Genomic DNA, 17,332 nt, shown 5'->3' with positions numbered 1-17,332 from the left:
TGACTAAATTAGATTTGCATCTGTTCCAATACTCTGTAGCTACTCCAATTTGTGCTGGGAAAATGTCTGTGTTCTGCAGCAGAGTGAAGCGCCCATGGACACAGCTTCAGGGGCCTTCCCTCAACCCGTCCATCCGCAGTCTGTTCAACTCGGGCAGCTCTAGGGTCACCAAGAATTTCTGGTCAAGCAAACAGACTTTTGTCCTTTTTGTCCCTGTCCCTGTCTTTCATTTTGCCCTTCATTTTACCCTCACAGGCTAGTGACCAAGTTTAAAATCTATCTTGCCAAGTATTTGCAGTACTGAAGCATCCTGGCATAAACATGTTGGCAGGACTGAGGGCAAGAAAAGCACCGGCCTCCCGCATCAGCACCCTCACCTATGGCATTTGAGTGAGGGATAGGGTACCAGTAAGACATATGGACTTTCATGATTAAAAGTAAGAAAAAATGTCCAGGTAATGTTAAGCTTAGTCTGTTGTTTTAGTTAGTTACAGCTGTCCAAGATGAATGAAGTTTAATTAACTTAAGCCAAAACAAATAATTATTAACCAATTAACTTTAGTCCAAAACAACTGTTATATTGTACAGAACATCTCAGTAACTCCAGCAGTCTTAAAACCAAGCAGGCCTGAACATGCACTGGTAAATATACGAAGTTTAAACAGTGAACTATATCTTCTTTTGGATGCAAAAAGAGAAGGTTCTATTAGAATGAAGCTTGTTCAATTCAACTTACAAGGTATAGACTTCTGAAAGGCAGAAGGTGGTTACTTATCTTTTTTTTTCTAAGACTGTAGAAGTGATACCTTTGACAATGTATTTTTAGTCCATTATATTTCTATAACAAATATTCAAATATAGTGGGCAGAAGCAAATTATCATCACTGTGGTTTCAACAAGGCTTTTGGAAAAAGAGAACATTCTGATCCATTGCTTGTTCTTCTCTTTTTAAACTTAGTAACTCTTTTTAAATTTACATAGCTCATTTGTTTTTCAAAAAACTTTTGAATATTAGCTTCTCTCTGCAGATTCACTTTCCACTGTTTTCCAACTCAATAAAATTGTATTTTCTTTTTTGCAGGAAATGCAGCCTAATTTTTAAAAAGTGAAACTCCTTAAGAAAATAGTCTTTTTTCTTATGGAATTAAACCAAAACAGTTAAAAGAAAAAATACCAAAATTTTTCAGTTAACACTTATTATTAATCTGACTGAAGCCTGGCTTCTACTTTCTATAATTAGTTCTTCTAGCTTTGCTCTCCCTTCAATACTCTACTGCTTCCCATGCATTAATCTGAACTGGATATTTCCACCACATACAGCCTTGAACAGCTGGATGGAATCAATGAATTATTCTTCAAATGTTTTAAAGCTCCACTCAGACATTTGCAACGATTAACTTATAATCCCCCAAATAAGCAGATATAAACTGATAGCCTTTTAAATTGAGCAGTTTTCCAAATATTTTATCTCAAGTTAAATCAATATAAAAATTTTAAATATGAACTAGCAAGAGCATACTAATTTTCAATTTTGAAGCCAGCACCACACCTATGGCTTATCCCTTCCTATTTAGGCCCAGTGTATTTTAAAATCTATTCTTCTGAAATTAGTATTTTCTATTGCCATCTACTTCTGTTGGTATTATTTTCTAGTGCTATTTATTTTTTGTTTATATCAAGAAATTATTATTATTATTATTATTATTAAACTATTTATTTATTACATTGCTTACTTAATAAAAGCTACCCTGGAAAAAACATACTGAAAAATGAAGCAGAAGAAATATGAAGCATTTCTCATTATTCATGAATATTTCAGAAATATCAACATTTTAATAAGCAAAACCCAACACATTATTCCTGTGTGGGTTTATGCTTCTTATTCCACAGAAACCAAGTGTTTCTGTGAACGAAGTCACAGGAAAAAAACCCCAAACTTCAAGAAATGTAGTTGTCTTTAAATTAATTTTTTCAACACTCCTACAATTCTAGGACAAAAAATTATACAACAGACATTTTTTCCCCAGATACACTTTGAAACTCCATTTAGAAGAAATAAACAAGTTTAAGTAGGTAATTTCTTCTTAAAACTTCATAATCTTTCAATCAGACCTTTTCCTTTTAGATACATTTTATGTGTTTAGTTGAATAACACAGATTAGTTTACTACCTAATACCGTAAGTGACAATCAAAATGCTTTTTTAAAGCATTTGAAACTCAACTTGCTTGGAGCAAACAAAATTATTTCTGTCTTGAATATAAGCTGAAGCTATAGAGTTCTGTCTCCGCAAAGTAACGTCTTAAAATGAAAATACCTGAAAAGCTAGCATGTGAATACATTAATTCACGTTGACACACACTATCTGTGGACAAGGTGATTCAGCAATCTCCACATGCACACCCACACCATCACTTCTGAAAAAAAGAGGGCATTCATTTGCTTTTCAAAAAAAATTTGTGCTGTTAGAATACAAGCACATGAACTATTTTTTGGCCCTACCTACTTAAAACAAACCAATCAGTCATTTATTTGAGGATCCTGCCTTCTTCACCATGCTGTCGAGGAAGACATGAAGACTCAGTGATGGGTTACCTTTGGAGGTTTCCTTGTTTGCACTTCAATAGTGGAAGGATGGTCTCACATCCCCACTGTGCCAATCCATCCTCTTGCTCCCTGACTTGGCACAAAGCAGGCTCACTCCAGGGGAAACAGGGCAGCATCCCCACAAGAGATGTGTGTTTACAGAGCTCCAGCCCTTGAACCACAGCAGGAATCAAACCCCCCCCTGTTCACTCTGTGTACAATGGAGGTGTTCAACATAGTCACTGGACCACCAACAGGTACTGTGCACTGGAAAAAATCTCCTACTCTGATCCAACAGTGTGCTCCTAAGGCAGTAAATATCCTGGTGTCCTAACAAGTAAGAGTACACAACTTTTCTTTAAGTTATATATTTTTTTCAGATCTGTAGCTCTAGTTCTTTTTTACTTATGTGAGAAGAACTCTTAAAATTTGACTTTAATCTTTAGTAAGAACAATACCTTGCAATAATCATTTCCTCAAGGTAATTGCATGAAATGCTAATTGACTGTAAGTCATTTCCTTTCACTTTTTTGAAAACTTCTTTCCTTGTGTCATAAAGAGAAAGTGGTACATGAAATGACATGGGATGAGCAGGTTTGAATGCAACTTCTTGTCTAAGTCACCTCAGCAAACACAGCTCTATGTTTTATATCTGATTATTCAAAGGCAGCTGGATGGGATGCTGGTCAAACACCACTTCAGATGGGAAATGCACTCTGAAAATGGTCTTGGAATATCATGATCTTGGGACTTAAAAAAGAATTTACTTTCTGTCCTACAATATCTGTGCACATGTCCTCTCAATCTTTCCTTCTACATCTTTCCCAAAATTTACTACTATTCTTTTTGTATCAGAGAACCTTATTTTTACTGTTGGATTGCTCCCCCCAGATTGTCTAATGGGCTAAACCCACAACACCTTTTTCTGTCTTCAAGGAGAAGGGTTAGAGGGAATTGTGACTGCTTTCAATTCCAATTCTATCATCAACCTTTTCCCCTGCACATGTAAAAAATTAACTTGCAAACTAAAAATATCATCTCAAATGCCATTTGTTTAATTATTTAGTCAAAGATTTACATCTTTCACCACTTGCTTTTGGTCAGTCTTTCCCCCATCAAATCCCACTGATCAGCTGATATGCAACACGGTCAGAAATTATCCAAGTTACATGTAATACATATATTCATGTTTAATCCTCATATAGTCATGTTTAATCCATGCAGGGTCATTTTTAATCCATGGCTTCACTACAACATTCAACGCTCTGTTTGTGTTCATGTTTTCTTTCAAGCTTCAGTAGAAATCACAGAGCGTACACTTACACCTATGTCCACCTGTGACCACAGTGAAGTTACTGCAGGCTAAAGAAATAAACCTACAAGGGTCTGAATGATGTAAGATAACTTTTGAAACCTGTCTTGATTCTGTGCATTCATGTATCTCAAATTAATCCCTCTCAGTTTCTTCAAAATTGTCTGTTGTTGACTGCACAAAGGGATGCTTCATATGCTCTAAACCTGGCAGCTCCCTTTACAATCCTTTCTGCTAATTTGTACATGGTATATAGTGTATAAAGAACACGTCAGAACTCTCAGCTCTTACAGCAGACAACAAGCATGCTTTGAAAACCAGACTATATATACAGATGTCAAACTCACAGCACTTCAACTTTTGCCAAGATTACATAATAAAAGACTTTATTACTTAAATACTTGCAGACATTGACCTAGCATAGATGACCATGTCAGCCTCACTAATTTTGCTAATTGTTTATGTCTCACACCTGAGAAAATGTCAGTAAAACTTAAAAATACAAGGAGATTTTTTATTCCACATCACTGTGAAACCACAGCATCAAAATCTTACAGAATTCAGCCTGCCAAGCATTTCATATGGGTACACTATGAATAAAATAAATTACAAAAAAAAGTATTTAAAAATTTACCTAAAGAAATGCAGTATTTTCTTGCTTGAACTCCGGTAATAAGAACAGTAAGATATCAAAACCTACGTGAATATGAAATAAGCTAAACTAATTCATTACTCACCCTTAAAGAGTTTATCTTCACTTCTAACTTTTAGAAACAAGCTGTGGGTTAACTTAATACTCACTAAAGCTCAGCCACAATATGAAACACAATTTAATACCTAAAACTTGGGTGCAGCTCTTAGACAAGGTTTACTCAAGCTTTTGACTCTCTATGCACCAGTCTTTCAAACTCATCATGTTTTCTGATGCCCTGATAACTTCTATCTGCTTTATTTACTATCAGTAGCACTACAGATTCTGAGAAGAGACCACTGTATTTATGCTGAGAATTTAAAAGGAAGCATTGCATTAATTTTCCTACCACTATGTTATCTCCAGGATCCTATGGGGAATAAAGCTGTATAAATAAAGCTACATCACTAACAGAAACATATAATGATTTCATAGAAGCCTAGCAACCATCTCTTTCAAAAAAAAGCCTTTTTTAAAAATCACTCTTCTAATCATGGTTTACAAATAACAGATGGGCCTGAGCCAGACAAATACAAACCCTTTCATAGCTCCTGACCTACTGACAAATAGTTCCATACATTCACTCAGTCATACCCAGTCTAGTTGGTTATCACACTGGCACTGCATACAAAAAGCACAAAATACACAGCTCTAAAATTCTATGTGGTCTGTACAAAATTTGTTATCAGAAATCCAAATAGTACTCACCACATGAAGAATTTTATTCTCTGTTTCATATACTGTGCAATCCTGAAAAAGTAAAGCAGAAAAAGCAGGTTAAATCAGTCCCATCATTCTCCCTCCCTTGAGTTATCCTTAAAAGAATTGAACCGAATTGCAAAGTCTTTAGGATGAAACAAAATATTTCAAAGACTTAGAATGGAAAGAAAACACTGAAATGAAAGGAAATACTGGTAAAAGTTTATACCTATTCACTAGTTCTTCTTGTTTCCTTCCCTGAGACAGACAACACTCTCTCCACTTTACATGCTTTTGGCACATACCAGTTAGTCATGTGTACACCAGACAAGTGCCTTCCACCAGCCATCCCTGAGCATGGACAAAAATGACCTGCTCCTACTGATAACACTGGAAAACAAGGCACCTGCAACAGTCTTACGGGACTGAGATGAACAATTCATGCTCAGCTGAACAGGAATTTTTGCACACTGCTGAAGAAGGGAAGGAAAACCTTGGTGCAGGGGGAAGAAGAGTTGATTGTTTGTAACACACCGTGCAACAGAAGGGAGGAGAAACACCGCACACAAAGCACAAAGGAAACTTGAGGCACACACAACCTGCTGGGACTGTGTGTACATTCTTGCTACCTCACACAGCGTGTGAGGCAGCTTCCACAAGCAAGACTAACAGATGGGAGGCTGGGACTGCAAAAGTTTTTCTGACAGTCCAGAATCTCAGTGGATATAAGGAAATGGAATTACCAAGGCAGGGAACACATGATATACAAGCAATATTGGTGAAAGAACCACTCTTAAGTTCATTCAGACACTGTAACTTTATGTTAATTAGTGCAAGCTCTGTTTAGAACAGATGCTTTACATCCTATCTAACAAACCACATGAAAAATGTGACTAAGTCTCATGTTTACAGTCTCTTTTTAAAAATCAATTTATCCTGCTAGAAAACCAACTTTGTTATATGCAACCATTTCCAAAAAAAATGAACTTTCAATCCATGAAACTTCAAGTGTTACTCAGGCAAGAAAAGCCAATGTGTTATTAAGCTTTGCATAAAGCCACCTAAGCAGAAGTAGCAGGTTGATCAGGGAGCATTTTCCTAATAACAGCTGTTGGCATTCAGGAAACATTTGCCAGTAAGTACGGCCGGAAAGAAAATCTAACACATTTAATTATATGCAGACATCAATGAAGTATTTGCAATCTTAGTAGCAAAACACACATTTCATTGTTATATGTGGGAGGGCATGTAACATTTTCAATCTGGATACATCTATTTTCTGCATGGTTACTTATGAATCATTTTGCAAAAATAGCAGGAAGAGATTGCAACATTTATATTAAAGCAAAAATGTGTTTTCAAGCAGACATAATAATTTCATTGCTAATAGGAAGAGTTTACTGTAAGTTTAAACACTCAGTTTAAAGAAGATACTGTTTGAGTAGTCTCACTACTAAGGGAAGAAGGATTCTGGGTTCTCAAATGCTGTAGTGGTTTATGACAAACAAGAAAGCAGTGAATAACAGAGAAATACTGCTAAATCCTTGAATTGAAACTCCCCCACGATCATGAAAGAAGCTAAAGAAATATGCTTTTTTCTGACAAACCAAGACTATATATATAAAAAAATTAAAATATTTCTTAATCCACAAAAGATAGTAAAACAAGTGGAAAACTTCTCAGGCATCCAGTCTATGAATAGATTCACCCTGAACTTCCCTCCTCAACACACAATTCCCTACAAATCCAGGGTCTGGGCAGAGGAATTGCTAAATGAGTTCATCACATAGCAACAGAAGATTGTTGATACTACATCTTCATATTCAGGCAAGAGAAATATTAACAGTTCAGTAAACCATAAAAGACAGAAAGACTGGAGGACAGCAAATGCAATGCTTCGGTAAAAAAACCAATTCCAAAATACACTTTTTCCATACATGAATGACATCCAACTAAATATATCTCAAGCATGAACTCTGGGAAATGTGCAGGAATGTCAAGAACCATGCTGGCATAGCCCAGAGCAGCCCTGAAGTCTAGGATTCAAAGAAACCTAGGAAAAGGTCACCAAGCTGATCCCTGCAGCTCGTTTCCACTTCCTGCAGCCATCCCTAGAGATGAGGGCTGAGACTGCTTCTGAACGACCCCAGGAGCAAAAGCCACATGCCACTTTCTGTCACAGGCAAGAGTTTATTCTCCTCTTGCTGCCTTGTGCTTTATCTTTAAGCAGGGACTGAAGACAACTGTGCCCACCCTGCACAAACACCCCTTGGGTGGAATGGTAGGCTGACTGCTTATTACTGGGGGCCTTTACCATTTACAGTTACTGCTTTTTCACACCCATTTCATTTCAACTAAAAGAGCTTAAAGCACTTGAGAACTATAAAAAGTCTCTAACTATGCAATTAGAAATAAATTTTTATTCTCAGCAGCGTACCACCCACACCTGGAGAATGTCTGTTTCTTCCATACAAGCCTGTATCTTACTCCGGAAAGGTTTTCTTTAGTATCTGTTTAACTGGGGTTTCAAAACATTGCAATTAAGGCAAGAAACAGATCATATGCAAGTTTAACATCAACTTTTTTTCTACTTTATAACAGCAAGAACACACACAAAAATCTGCAACCAAGCTTTACTCCTACGCAAGCTAAAAATTTGCTATTCAGTTAGTTAAACCAATACTGTGATTATCCCTGAACTGAAACACACAGCTAGAGTGAGAAGGAGATATATTACTTCTACCTGTTTATTCTCTGAACTTTGCACATATGTTCACTGCCATCCTATACCTGAGGCTAGGTTATGTGATATTCTAACCAACCAACCAAAACTTCAGCTGAAATGCTATAAGGTTATCTTCTAATTGTGGATTATTTTCTAAAACATTAATGACACAGGTTGTTAATAAAGCAACAAAAGAAGCAGTGTTAATTTACTTTTCCTGAAGACACAGTCAAATATTGGCCATTAGTAATTTAAGGGAAGAAAATGGGAGAGTATCACCCACAAGAAAAAAAAGAGAAATAAAAGGGAAATAACAACTTTATGACTACTATCAGACCTCCATGGTCACTCTTTCCAGCTCTGCCTCAGGCATAAAAATGGAAAAAGTGACCTTTGCCACCTAGCTGGAACCAGGCTAAAATCCTAAAAAAAAGAGAAACAAGTGGTCCAAAACTGTAAGGAAAAAAAAAGCAGTAAGGGAGGAAGATAAGAGCAGCAAGAACAAACCACACAAATCAAGGAGAGCGTTCTTCTGTGTTTTCAATCCCAGTATAATTTCAAAACCTAATTTTAAGACTAGCAAGACCTACACTACACTGTAACTGAGAGGCATTACTTAGTTCTTCCAGAAGCTCTGACCTTCATAACCACAATTTTGCATTGTCTCTACAGAAAAAATTGTATCTGCACAGATGCTAGCATAATGTCACAAGGAATAATTGCTAAGGACATTTAAATTAGATCCTCTGAATTAGACAGAACTGACTGATGACAATGCTGCAAAATGTACACATCTCACTCATCCCACCCGAGACATTGCTGGAACAAATCAGACATGAGACAACATATATAAAATACAAATATCTGTAGACTTTTTTTCAAAAGCTGTGTTTATGATGCTATATTTTTCCTTTTTTTTTCCTCCTATCTATTACCACCTTCTTTTTAAACATTTGTCTTAGTATCTCACAGAAGTGGGGAATGGGGTCAGCTAATTATATTACCACTTTTCTTATTCTTTGTTTTCTTTGGACCCACGTTGATTAAATCTCAAATCAACTCAAAATGTTAACTACTGAGATACTACCTGCCAACTCACCCTTACTGCTCCCATCTCCCACAGTTAAAAAAAACGTTCATGCAGTTCTCCAGTACTGTAACTGTGGAATAAATATCCTGCAGAAAACATTTCTATTTTTGCATCTGTATGATCTGGTTTACAAGTCCAAGTTGGCAACCTGTCAAATTACCTATTGCAATTACTTGTCAAACACTTCTCTCAGGATACTTGCAGGCTATAATCTTAAAACTTTCCATCGCTATTACCACTACTACTACTACTATTATTATTCATGATTTTGCCATGTATTCCAGGCAGCTGATGCACTGCAGTCCTCATGGCAGTCTTAAGTTCCTGTCAACTCCATAACTTTACTTCAGAATAAAATTATGATAGTTCAGAAAATGAAATAAATACATAGAAATAATGAATGGATACAAAAAAGGGAGAAATGCAGAAATATATGCATTAGATCTTTCAGCAATGTTTCAGCATTTCTAGTAATCCTTAGATCAGAGTGCCCAAGAGATGGCATGGACTCCTTTCACTGTATTTTCTTGTTCAGCAGAATGCCTTAGTTGCTCACGTATATGTAGTCATCCTAATTTATTTTTTCTACAAGGCAAGGCAAATTCCTAGGCAGAACTGATAGAGAAGCAGACTACATGATTTTCAGGAACAAATCCCAAATGTCCCAATTCTCAGGTAACATATTAGCACAAAAATGTCCTTTGTAAATTCATATGGTAATAATACTGCCTAAAAGCAGGCTATGTGAAGAGCAAGACCTTGCCACGAAATCATTAATTCTCTAGGCATCTTTATGATGTTTCTGGTGGAGCTTCTTCACTTATTTCTTCATTTATTTTTCTCTGCAGTCCAACTGAATTTACAGGAAGGCAATCTACATGTGTGTGTTTGTGAATACTGCGCTGTTTTTTCCAATGTGCTCCAGATAAAAATGTAGACAATTGTGTTAGGAATACCATTTAAAAGAGGTAGTAAAATTACCTGGAAAATGCATGAGCAATCCCACTCATCTTCCATGTCTAGTTTTAAGAGGGCACCAGCTAGATTTTACATATCGCTTAAAAACAGATGTCTGATAGAATTGTCACCACTGTTTTCAAAGTCATGCAAAATATTCTAAGCTATGAAACTCCAGTTTTCTATTTGTAACAAAAGTAATGAATTACAGGATTGCTTAAAATAGGGTTCAGACTCTCATGGATTGCCAAACCTTTGGCATAAAACTCTCTTGAGCAATGTAGCCATTGGTTGGAATTAAGCCAAGCCATCCTTTAAATCCCTTTGCATCTCAAATTGATTAGAAGTGTAACTGAATCCTTTAATAGCAGTCTAAGTCAAATGGATGATCTGTTGGTCTTGCTACTTAGCAACAATAAAAAATAATTAACTTGTGAATGCCCAGATCATAACTTCCAGCCCCTTCAGTCTCAGTACTACAAAATAAGTTGTTCTTGCTTCAAAGAGCATGTTCTTGTGTCACTAGCTCTGGGGAATTTATGCCATTGGCTCTCGAAGGGCTCATTTGGTTTGAATTCTGCCCAATTCAGCTATAGCAAAAGAGCCACAAGACTGAGGTTTGCTGGAGTTGTCACTGAAGGTTCTCACAGAAGTTCTCAACAACAATGACAACAAAGTCTAAAGCTTTGCCAACACATGAAGGTGGCAAAAGTTTTATAATTTCTAGTGAACCTTCATTTATTATTATCCTTTATCATTTTTCTTGGACAAAGACACTGGTACATAGTTTCCAAACAGGTACAAGGATAAGACAGGTTGAGCTCATTTAGCCTTTCACTAATTAGAAAATATATGGAAAAGATATTTAATACTGCTGATGGCAGGAATAAACAATGACAGCTTTGAAACAGTAGACTTGAATGATAGAACGGTTTGGGTTGGAAGAGATCTTAAAGATCTTGTAGTTCCTATACCACTGCCATGAGAAGGGATGACAACGACACTCACTAGACCAGGTTGCTCAAGGCCCCATTCAGCCTGGCCTTGAACACTTCCAGAGATGTGGCATCCACAGCTTCTCTGGGCACTCTGTGCCAGTGCCTCACCACCCTCACATTTCTTCTCAATATCGAATCTAAATCTGCCCTCTTTCAGTTTACAGCCATTCCCCCTTAACCTATCACCACATGCCTTTGTGAAAAGTCCCTCCCAGCTCTCTTGTAGCCCCCCTTTAGGCCCTGGAAGGCTGCTTATAAAGTCACCCTGAAGCCTTCTCTTCTCCAGGTTGAACAACCCCAACTCACTTGGCCTGTCTTCATAGCAGAGGTGCTCCAGCCCTCTGATCATCTTTGTGATCTCCTCTGGACTCCTTCCAACAGATCCACATCCTTCTTACATGTGGGCCTCAGAGCTGGATGCAGCACTGCAGGTGGGGTCTCACAAGACCACAGCAGAGGGGGGAAATCAACTCCCTCCACCTGCTTTTGATGCAGCCCAGGATATGGCTGGCTATGACAAAATGCTGTGTTCTGTAGAGCATGATGATTAGAAAACTGATGGATATTATGGAACCCTGCTTAGACTGTGATTTACAGGAATGTCTGGGTACTTACTGGAATAACAGAATACAAACTGGCAGATACACAGCTCTGTTCAACCCCCTCCTCCAACCCCTCTTTACAAAAACAAGGAACAAAAAAAACTTAAACGCCTCAAAAGCTACAGAAGCTGGTAAGCAGGTAACATTCTTCTCTGGCAACATGCAAAGAAATAAGAGCATGACACAGTGACAGGTTTCCTGAGGTACTCGATCGCATCTTATATTTTAAGAGGCCTAGCAGGCCTTTGGATACAAAAGGTGTGGGCCCTGGAGACACTGAAAATCACAAATGTTTGGAAGAGAGAGAGGGGGAAAGGAAATACCTTTCTTCTGTCTCTTACCTAAAATGAAATAGCAAGCTCCTCTAAGCTATACAACACCCAGTGCTTGCACAGGTAACCCCTGGCTGCTGCCACACAAAATTAATTTTTAAAATTACATAGACGTTGCTAAAATCTACACTGTATTTCTAAGCAGCCATCCCAAAATATGCTCTTCCCATGACTTTCTTTCCACTGGGCTGCTCAGAAAAGTCTCCCATTATGGCTGTTTCAACTGCGACAGTCCCAGGGAGCTCTATCCTCAACTCTCCCCTTTTCTGCAACCTCTTCCCTATTGCTCAGCAGCCTCCTAAAATCATGCTGCTTTAATTATCATCTCTGTGCGGATGAGTCACAGATCTCTCATCCCTTCTGTTCACATTTGCAGTTCAGAAACTCCTTCTGGATATTTGCCACCAGCCCTAACGCAGTATGCTGAAAAGCTGAAATCACGTTTCTTCCCAAACGCTCCCTGTTCCCCCTTTCTTTCCCTATCTCTGTCAACAGCTCCACCACCTTATGTCCCACAAGCTTACAACCTGGGTGCCATTTTCAACTCCTCTTCGCTTCCCACACAAATCCTGTCGATTTTATTCCCACTGCCGTTCAGAAATATTTGTTTTCTTTCTCACTTATGCTACACTTATCCTGCAGTTTCCTGCCACTGGGTCTACGGCATCCTCATTCCATTGTAATTCCCTTCCCCTCCACACTGAAGCCAGAACTCATCTGAACCTGCAGAACCCCCTCTGTCCTCCCCCAATGGAAATGTGCATAAGAACTGAGAGAGATGGGAGAAAGCAGAATGGTGAGGAGGCATTACAGTAAGAGGAGAAGGAAAAAAATCTCTATTGGGAAAATACGATGCAAGCTGCTAAATAAATGCTACAAAAAAGGACATTTCTTATGCAACCTACACACATACTTCTAAAAGTCTAGAGCCTTTCCCTGAAAATGCAATAGACCTTCAGTACTCTAAGTTCATAACCCTCACGTACAAACTAATAGCAATTACCCAGCTTACTGAGTACAAAGAATTGCTTTAATTTTATTTAAACAATCTGTGTGGAGTGGCACCTATCACCATAGTAACAGAATACTTCATGTAGAAATTTAATACAACTTACATAAATCACCCACAGATCAAGCAAATACTGGGAAAAATTGCTTGCTGGATTAAGAGCAATGCAATGTGTACACTAAGCTCCTTTATTCTATCTTTCCGAAGTAATTTCCCATTTCCAATTATTTCTCCCTTCTGTAGAAGACATCATGTTGCTTTCCCTAGGGATCTGGTCACATATTAATTCTTACTTTGCATGTAAAGAGCTACACCTCTTCCTTGTTTCTAAAATGAGCCAGTTTCAGTCAGAAACCACAGCCAGTATTTCAGGACCAACTAAAATTGCTGATACGTGCTCATATATCCTGCAAAATCTAAGTGCTTACATGGTCTAAGGCAAATTTCAGCACCTCAGATGATTTCTCTACTTGATGACATCTCAGCAGGTAAAAAAAAAAATCCACTGAAACTATCAACACGAGAGATTGGAATTGAGGAAAAAATCATCCATCCAGGGAAAAAAAACCAAAGTCAAACCACTTTTTTCCTCCCTCACCTCTAAATAAGCCTCATGCATTCAAAACTATGTGTTTTATTATTGGCATGCAAAATAGAGCTTGTAGCACAATGTGTTACGCCGTTCTTAACTTTTCAATGTCACTTCCAAGGCCATTTAGAGGTAAATAACTTCTTAATTTTTCAGTTCTGCTTTTCCTCTAGTACTGTCATGAGAAATAATTATGGTTGAAAAAATACAACTGCAGCAAAATATTTCATGTTTTATCTTTTTCTCAGTGGTTATTTTGCCAACAGAAGAAATGAAATTAATTGAATTGAAAAAAAGTAATAATGCTTAGGTAGATGGCATTCCAGGCTCAGCTACAACTTGAATGTTTCATATTGGATCATCTGAAATGTATGTATTTGTAATGGATTTTAAGCAAACAAACACACACAAATCCCTGAAATAAAGATAGACACTACACTTACTAATGCTTAAGGCTTTTACTAGCTACTTAGCAACACATGGTTTCTGTAACTCACTGTACTGAACTGGAATTTTGCTTCACTGTACCTGGTTAAAGAGACTGGGCTGCCTCTGGGAAAGGGGAGCAGAAAGTAAAAGAAATGCTGAGTCTCGGTCTTCGCATCTACTGATATGACCAACGCAATCTTAATACATCATCATTAATCATTAAATTTACCATTTACAAAGAATTACACAGTTAAGATGGAAACTGTGATGCCATTCAGCATGCATGGACACAGTGCCCACATCAATCTAATAAAAAAAGCTTTTGTTTAAAGGAAACGTGAGATATAAACCCACATTTTCTCTCCTGTCTACACTTTATCTCAGTTTCCAACAACCTTCTGCTTGCTACTTTCTGCACGTGGCTCCATGAGTGGGTGAATTAATAGTCCCTGAACTCCTTCACTGTCACCTTGACCCACTCAGGCTCCTTTTCTTGGAAAAATTGAACAGCTGCATTGGTTTACCAGCATATTTCACAATTTTTTCACAAATTACTCTGCTTTGTGTTTCATTTTCCCCCCATGTTCAGAGACTGTCAATCATCAAACTGGAAGAAAAGCAAGCAAACAAAAAAAAGCCTAAAAATAAACAAACAAGCCAACATTGACTCATTTTTGCGTTCTGGTCACTAAGTATTTTACGAACTAAGCAACCTTGAGTATTTTGGCGGTTCTTTGGTTTTGTTTTTTTTTTTTCCTTTCATCCACTAGGAAAAGAAATTATTTTCTCTGAGCATGGAAAAGAAAACAAATTCACAAGGCTTTACAGGGTGGTAGCTACTTTGAAAATGTCACATCAAAGACATACACAGCACTACACAACTTTAGGAAGAAAACCCCATACCTCTTTACAGCAGCTATCTCAATGACAACTAATGAGTCATCAAATTAGTTCTAGTACTGGTTCCTCCCAATAGACTATTACTGACATTTTAATCTTTGAGCTATTCCATGTCTAATTCCATTTCAAAAAGCACTTCAAAACTTAAATCAAGAGAATATACATGCAAGTAAGCTATTTCAAAGGGGAAAAAAAGTATAATCAAATAGCAGAAACAAACTACCAGAATCAGAAAAGGGCATCAATGCTATGTACCTTAGGTACTTTTTACATTACATTAAATTACATCTGAAATTTTCCTTAAAAGTGTGCTTTACGAGAAATAAGCTATTCTACTATGAAAAAGGGAAAAACATTGCTAAAGAGCATAAACTGAAACTACTTTGATATAGCTTCTTGTAAACAAACAACAGTTTCATGCTTCCCACAATCCTTTAGTTTCTATTTTTGACTATATATACATTATCTGCATCACATATTGACTTTTAAAAGTGAAGAAAACAACTGCACAGAACAATATGTATCCTGACATACCACTACTGAGAGCTGCTTTGAAACCCATACAACAGAAAATCTTGCATAGGAGCAGCACTTGAAGGATACAAGGTGAGTCTGAATTCCTGTCAGCATTACTTACAATGAGTTCTAATGCTCTCACATATGAAGACCCATCTGATTTTATATCCCTCTCTCTCTATATATGTATATATGTGTGTGTATATATATATATATATATATATATATAGGCAGATATTGCCTGGGAATTGTTTTCAAGGGGAGTTATTTGGTTCTAACTTTCCCCCACATCTATCTAAGCTAACTACTTGTACACTTACCCCTTACTTGAACACTTATCAAAAATGGGGTGTTTTGTATAAACACTGTACTATGAATATATTTTTAAAACTTCAAGAATGTGGCTTCCATGTCATGAAGTATTTTTATCTCAAAATGGGAGGAAGGAAGGGATTATTACCACGGTAGGCTAACAAAGTTTTTTCTGCAAGCATTTGGTCATAAAGTTGGGGTGAAAGGAATAATGCTAAAAATTTAAATTAAAAACTTTACAATTTAATATGCAACTGTTTCCAGCAAACACATGTTGCCTTGAAAATCTCTACGATCTAGAGGCGCAAAGCAGCTTTAATGATGATCTAATCAAAGATTCACACCACTAAACTATTAAAACCGTTTTATTAGCTAAAGATTCCTGAGGTAATTAGTGACTTGGTATGACCTGAAATTTAAAAATTTTAAGCTATATTTAGTGAGTCCTTAAAGTCCTTAATAACTAGGACTTAAAAACAAAAGTGAGGAATTGTGATAGAGAAGATTACATGAGAGAACTTGTAAGAATGGTACTCAGGATATTAATTATTCTTCATTCATGTATTTGATATTGTCCTTAAAAAATGAATAGAACTATTTTATATTACTGCATTTGGGTTCTGAGTCAGAGCAGGGGAGCTATGAAGGTAAATTTCCATTTTATCCTTTTAACTAGAAAACAAGTCTGAACTTACAGTGAAACTTCCTATTTGAAACATTCTTCTTTTGAGTTACATCCATGCAATTACAAAACCCACAATGATATAGAAAATAGTGCATTGCTCAAGAAATAATTTGTGATCCTTCTCAGTATCTTTTATCTGAAAAACAGCCACGGCTAAAAGCCAAAAAAAAAATATCCCCTGGCACGGGAAGTGCGTCCATTGATCAAGGGATATACAGACGCTTTTTTCTTTGTATCTCAAAAGCCTTTAAATAAAAAAAAGTTCCAAACCCCTCAGCTGAAGCAGTGCACGGAGCACTTCTGTGCTCAAAATCACAGGTGCCCATAACGTCCAGACAGTGCATTTGTGTAGGATTATCTTGGTTTCTCTCTGCTATCTTCCATCCTGGCTGCCACCTCACAAATTGCATCACTCAGGTTCTCATCCCATGTCATCCAAAATCTGAGGTTACCTCCAAAAGTTGCTGTGAGACAGCTGATGTCAGAAGTGTACTTGTGACAACAGTGCAAGACAGATCCATGTCAGCCAAGTGACTGCTCTCCATCTCCAGCCCGGTTACACAGCATTGCTTCCACCACAGCTCTTCAAAGAGGTGTTTAGGCAGAGAAGTAAATGCAGTGAAGCTTTTCTAAAGGAGTATTTACAGGCCTACAGCTATGCTTCTACTGGAACATATTCCTGAGTAAATCCCACAAGATACTAAAGCTGCAAGATAAACACCAGTGGTTTTAAAACTAAATAAACACCACAAATCATTGTGAAAGCTGATTACGAAAAGTAAAAAACATGTGATGAGGGCTACTAATGCTCACTATTAAAGAGCAGTAAAAGAAATAATGTGTTCAGCAGCTCAGCAGCAAAGTTTTTAACTGCCTGGTAACTTACAAAGTCAATATAAAA

General features: G+C 37.2%; 1 protein-coding gene across 5 annotated transcripts in view; it reads right to left on the bottom strand.

The window, feature by feature from the left end:
• The window catches only part of CNKSR2 (connector enhancer of kinase suppressor of Ras 2), a 209,303-nt gene that overhangs the window by 129,320 nt on the left and 62,651 nt on the right, over window positions 1-17,332 (bottom strand). For all 5 annotated transcript variants that reach the window (XM_082278612.1, XM_082278613.1, XM_082278615.1 and 2 more), the window contains exon 5: window positions 5,297-5,338. In XM_082278612.1, the coding sequence (XP_082134738.1) occupies window positions 5,297-5,338 (42 nt within the window). The remainder of the gene's footprint in view (window positions 1-5,296; window positions 5,339-17,332) is intronic.

The sequence above is a fragment of the Coloeus monedula genome (genome assembly GCF_965178545.1).
Source record: "Coloeus monedula genome assembly, chromosome: 3".
Taxonomy (NCBI): Eukaryota; Metazoa; Chordata; class Aves; order Passeriformes; family Corvidae; genus Coloeus; species Coloeus monedula.
The sequence above is the reverse complement of the archived record's forward strand: the minus strand, read 5'-3'. Positions and strand labels throughout refer to the sequence as shown.